The sequence below is a fragment of the Halyomorpha halys genome, unplaced genomic scaffold (genome assembly GCF_000696795.3).
Source record: "Halyomorpha halys isolate HHAL.00 unplaced genomic scaffold, Hhal_1.1 Scaffold462.1, whole genome shotgun sequence".
Classification (NCBI taxonomy): domain Eukaryota; kingdom Metazoa; phylum Arthropoda; class Insecta; order Hemiptera; family Pentatomidae; genus Halyomorpha; species Halyomorpha halys.
This window is the reverse complement of record NW_027107302.1, coordinates 833,035-837,622: the sequence shown is the minus strand read 5'-3', so window position 1 is coordinate 837,622 and position 4,588 is coordinate 833,035. Positions and strand designations below refer to the sequence as shown.

Genomic DNA, 4,588 nt, shown 5'->3' with positions numbered 1-4,588 from the left:
TGTATGTAGTATTGTTACCAGGTTGTGAAATACTTTTGTAGATTTTTTAAAAAGTTTTTAAGAAGAATTCAAATCTGAGTTTAGTTTTTGTGAAAGCTGACGTTTTTCCTTTTAAAATGACTGTTTTTATGTATGTAGTATTGTTACCAGGTTGTGAAATACTTTTGTAGATTTTTTAAAAAGTTTTTACGATCATTTTTTTTAGGTATTAAATAGACTTATGCACACCCAAAAACTTTACGATATCCTGGGCATGTTGGCTCATAATATAGAGACGTTCAATTTTTCATGGCTGAATTCATCAATATAAGAATCCAGGAGATCCCATATGGGTATCGTCTTTTATTAGATTTAGAAAATAAAGTTCCTAGGCGTCTAAAACTTAAAATACGAGAGAAAATATTTGATTTTAGGACATTTTTTTGTCATTACCTGTGTGAGTTTTTTTTTTTTTTATTTTAGGATGTATGAGATCATTCATCACTATTACCAATTCCCCACAACTGTGTGGCAGATTTTAATATCTATCAATAAATAAATCTAATCTTTGAAAATAAAAAAAAATTATTACCTCATTTTCATTACTCCTATAAGTTGTCAGTATTGATCCCTCTAGAATTTATTACTTGGCTAACCTTTGCTCTAGACAGAATAGTGGGGAGACCCCCACTTGGATATAAATGTTGCTACACAAGCGTGTGGACAGTCCACCGCCGTCCAGCGGAACTTACACTTGATTCGCTAACAGCTAAAGAGTTGGTTTCAGATTACAGGAAGTGGAGGGGATCAACAATCAGTACGTGCCGTCGTTGAGAGCTAAGGATGCAGACATACTGCCTTTTCTTCCTATGTTGCTACATCGGCTTATCCACAGCCGCTGTGTACCTCGAGTACCAGAAACCACAGCCAGGTAAAGTTCAACAATTTATATTACCTGCATTACAACCCCGGGTACTTTCTAGTGTGGTCACTCTTCTAGGAAGCTGGAACAAATGACTTTGGTAAACTAACAATAGTCTGGTTAATTTGTAAATAGGAGTGAACAACGCAATTATCTTATACAAGAATTAACATTAAATTGGCTAGATTTAATATCAATTTATAAATATTATATCTATTTATAAATGAACGACCATGACCTTGAAAATCAATTTCCAATTCGGATCAGTGAAAATAATGAACAGATTATTATGCATTTAAAGTAATTGAAATTAATTACTTTTTTAACTCTTCAATAATTCTTATTATTATATTAACTATTAAATCCACTTTATAATTGATAGTCATCAATAATAGTACAAGTACAAGTCGAATTACTTACTACGGATACGGTTTCTTAATTTAATTTATTTTAACTATGTTAATGGTTAAAAAATAAAATGTCTTGTTCATTAGACTGAATTAATATTTCGAGATGTAAAATACAATAGTCTAAACATGTTTCCTGAAATCATAGGCAGATTTAATCATGTTACGTACATAATTTTTAAAAACAAAGATTTAATGTTAAAAAAAAACGTATTTATTCATATATCATATATAAGTATATTTTGGTTTATAATTATTTTATTTGTAAAATTTCTAATGTGAATTCCACTCACGATATGAGATGTCCACAAGGAACCAACTAAAATTTTGTTTTGTTGTGTGTGTATAGACTGTGCAATGGTTAATTTTTATTTATCACCAGAAACCCATGTCTCTGTCTATATTTATTGTGGATATAGAGGAATAATAAATAAACAATAGTTATATTGTTTATGAAACGCAATTGTTTATGCTGTTTAACTCTTTGTTGCTTAAATGGGCTAAACATTCCTTGAATTAGGGTTTATGATTTTTAAAATCATTTTTCATTCATTAAACTTAAAACTCTATTTTTCAATTTTTCATGTTCATACAAATATTTTTAAAAAATAAATAAAATAAGTTTATCTCAGATCATGGATTTGAAGCAATTGCATAAAATTGTAACCACATAGCATCTTATAAAATTTGCATTATGAGAGAGTAATTAGTAAAAGTATTCAACACTTTTTTGAGAAATATATTATTTTATCATTTTTTAACAATTAAAAAAAATAATTTGAATTGAAAAACTAAATAATGGGGGTGAAGATAGAGAAATTAACCCAAAGTGTTGACTGAAAATAAAAATTTATTGTGAGTTATACTTGTTTTTTAGACATTTATAAATATATTTAAATAAATGTTCTCTATATATATAAATGCTATATTTATATGGTCGACATGCCTAATTTAAAACATGCATATTAAAAATGTTTAAATTTGAATATTAAAAAATAATAATATTTATAATTATCATATTCTATACTTATTTTAGTTCGTAAATTATCATATAATCAATTGGCATGTCAGAACAGGCCAGTGAAAATAAATGATTATAATTGTTTAAAAATAATATTTTAATTTTTTCACTCGTAGAATATCCTAAATAGGAATTTTCGAATTTGCTAATAGACATAAATAAACATTTTGATTTTCAGGTCACAGCGTCCATTACAGATAATGGCGTTATCTATAAATGGATGGCTATTTTCTCTAACCCATATCTGAATCATCTTACGAAATTTGACCTTAATAACTTTAAAATGTCAGTTTATTTAATTACTTTATACTATTTTTTGTTCAAAACTGATGCTGCTATATGTTGAACATATTAAGCTTAGTAAGTTTTCTCCGTTATTTTATTTTTAATACCTCCATGTACTTGGATATTGGAATGCTCTCCACAGTTCAAATGATATTACAAACGGGACATAATCCGTTATTATCATCAACAGTAGCACTGTCCCATTATGTAATGTCCAATTAATCAACTAAAGCCAAATGTAATTGGCCTACTTAAAGTGATTGCAATTAATTCGGTAATTATTTTAATTGATTAAGTGGAAAAAGGAAAACTGTTTGTTTGAGGAGAGCTATTAAGAAACACTTATATGAAATGAGTTGGTGATTTTCTTTAATATGTGAAAATCACTATTATAAGTGTTCTCAATTGTCCTAAGTGGGAAAAAATTAATTTTGCAAAGGTCGTAATCTAAACAATAATTTGTTGGGTATGGTAAACAAAACGATAGTAAAAAAAAATCTCCTTTTTAAGAAAATGTTTTGACACTATATGAACAAACAAGTGAATTGGGTGATATTCAAATTCTGGCTCTTCGAATTTAAAATTTTGCTGATTATGAATTTAAAATTAAACTCAAAAACTGAAGTTAAAATTAAAAAAAAGAAAATCGCATTTTAATAATGGTTTGGTATGAAAAGTTTCAGTAAGAAGGTATAGGATTTTGTCAGAAAAAAAGTTTCTCAAGCTGTTGAGATAGATGATTTTTTGTATAACATAGTTCGAAATAAAAAAGGAGAATCAATGACTTGGATATTGACATTTAAAATTAAAGTGGAATATATTATGTTTCATGAATTAAATAATTTTTACAAATATTTCTTCAATTATTCCCTAATTTAGTGAATACTTCAGAAACGTTCCAGTAAAAATAAGTACTACTTTTGAGCTGTGTAAAAAAATATTCAGAAAGTACTTAAAAAGATTGAAATTGAATAGGGTGAACTGAATCACAGCTATAACATAATCAACATGAACTTTAACCTTATTAAAAAAAGGAATATTTCCTAAGAAAAGAGAATGTGTAATCCATTAGGGGAAAAAAATCGATAATAATTCATGATTTTACGAAAAACAAAGCATTGTGCTATTTAACAGTTTGAAAATTTCCTTCAAGTCGTTTTACCTAATACATATTTAGGTTTAATAAAAATACTTAATTTTCACACAAATTTTTACTAATTGTTCATGCATCAATTTAGAATTACAACTTCAATAGTGCTTTAGGTACCGCTTCTTATCCAATAAAAACTTGATATGGTCAAAAACACTAGAATTGAATTTCCTACTTTTCTGTATGGGATTGGTCTACAGCCCACTTTACCCATTTAAATAAATAATTTAGATACACCAAAAGACTGAATTCCACACTACAAGTAAAGTATGATAAAAAGAAAAAAAAAACACTTAAAAATCACGCCAATCCATATTTATTAAAGGGAGTTTTATCTACTTTATAATGATTTATTTATTACAATTGTAAATTTTATGTATTTAATTATGTTATATATAAATAAAAATTATGTATTTATAATATTAATACTTGATAAGTTTTTTACTTTCACTATATATGGAGTATATAGTAAGGGAAATTATTGGGATTGTTTAAAATTTTGGATTCCAGATTTGGACGGAAATACATGTTTTAAGGACCTCTGAGTCCAAAAAACCTTTTCTCGCAAAATGGTCTCTAATAAAAAAAAAAAAAAATAGAAGTAGAAATTTTTATTAAACTCGCCATTTCAATGAGTAATTAAATGTTATTTAATATCAGATAGGTCTTAGCTTCATTAAAATAGTCTGACAGGTTTTAAATACCGAATTTATAAAAGATCTTTTTCTATAGTACCATCAATTTTTTTTTTTTATTCGAAATACATAGTTATACTATTTCTCTCTCTCTCTCTCTCTCTCTCTCTCTCTCTCTCTCTCTCTCTC

The 4,588-nt window shown here is 27.0% G+C and overlaps 1 protein-coding gene across 1 annotated transcript in view; it reads left to right on the top strand.

Moving 5' to 3' along the window:
* The first annotated feature begins 702 nt into the window (after positions 1-702).
* Positions 703-4,588, top strand: part of ssp7 (short spindle 7) — a 16,436-nt gene continuing 12,550 nt past the window's right edge. The window contains exon 1 of the mRNA XM_014424304.2: positions 703-910. Coding sequence (XP_014279790.1) covers positions 823-910 — 88 coding nt within the window. The 5' untranslated portion in view covers positions 703-822. The remainder of the gene's footprint in view (positions 911-4,588) is intronic.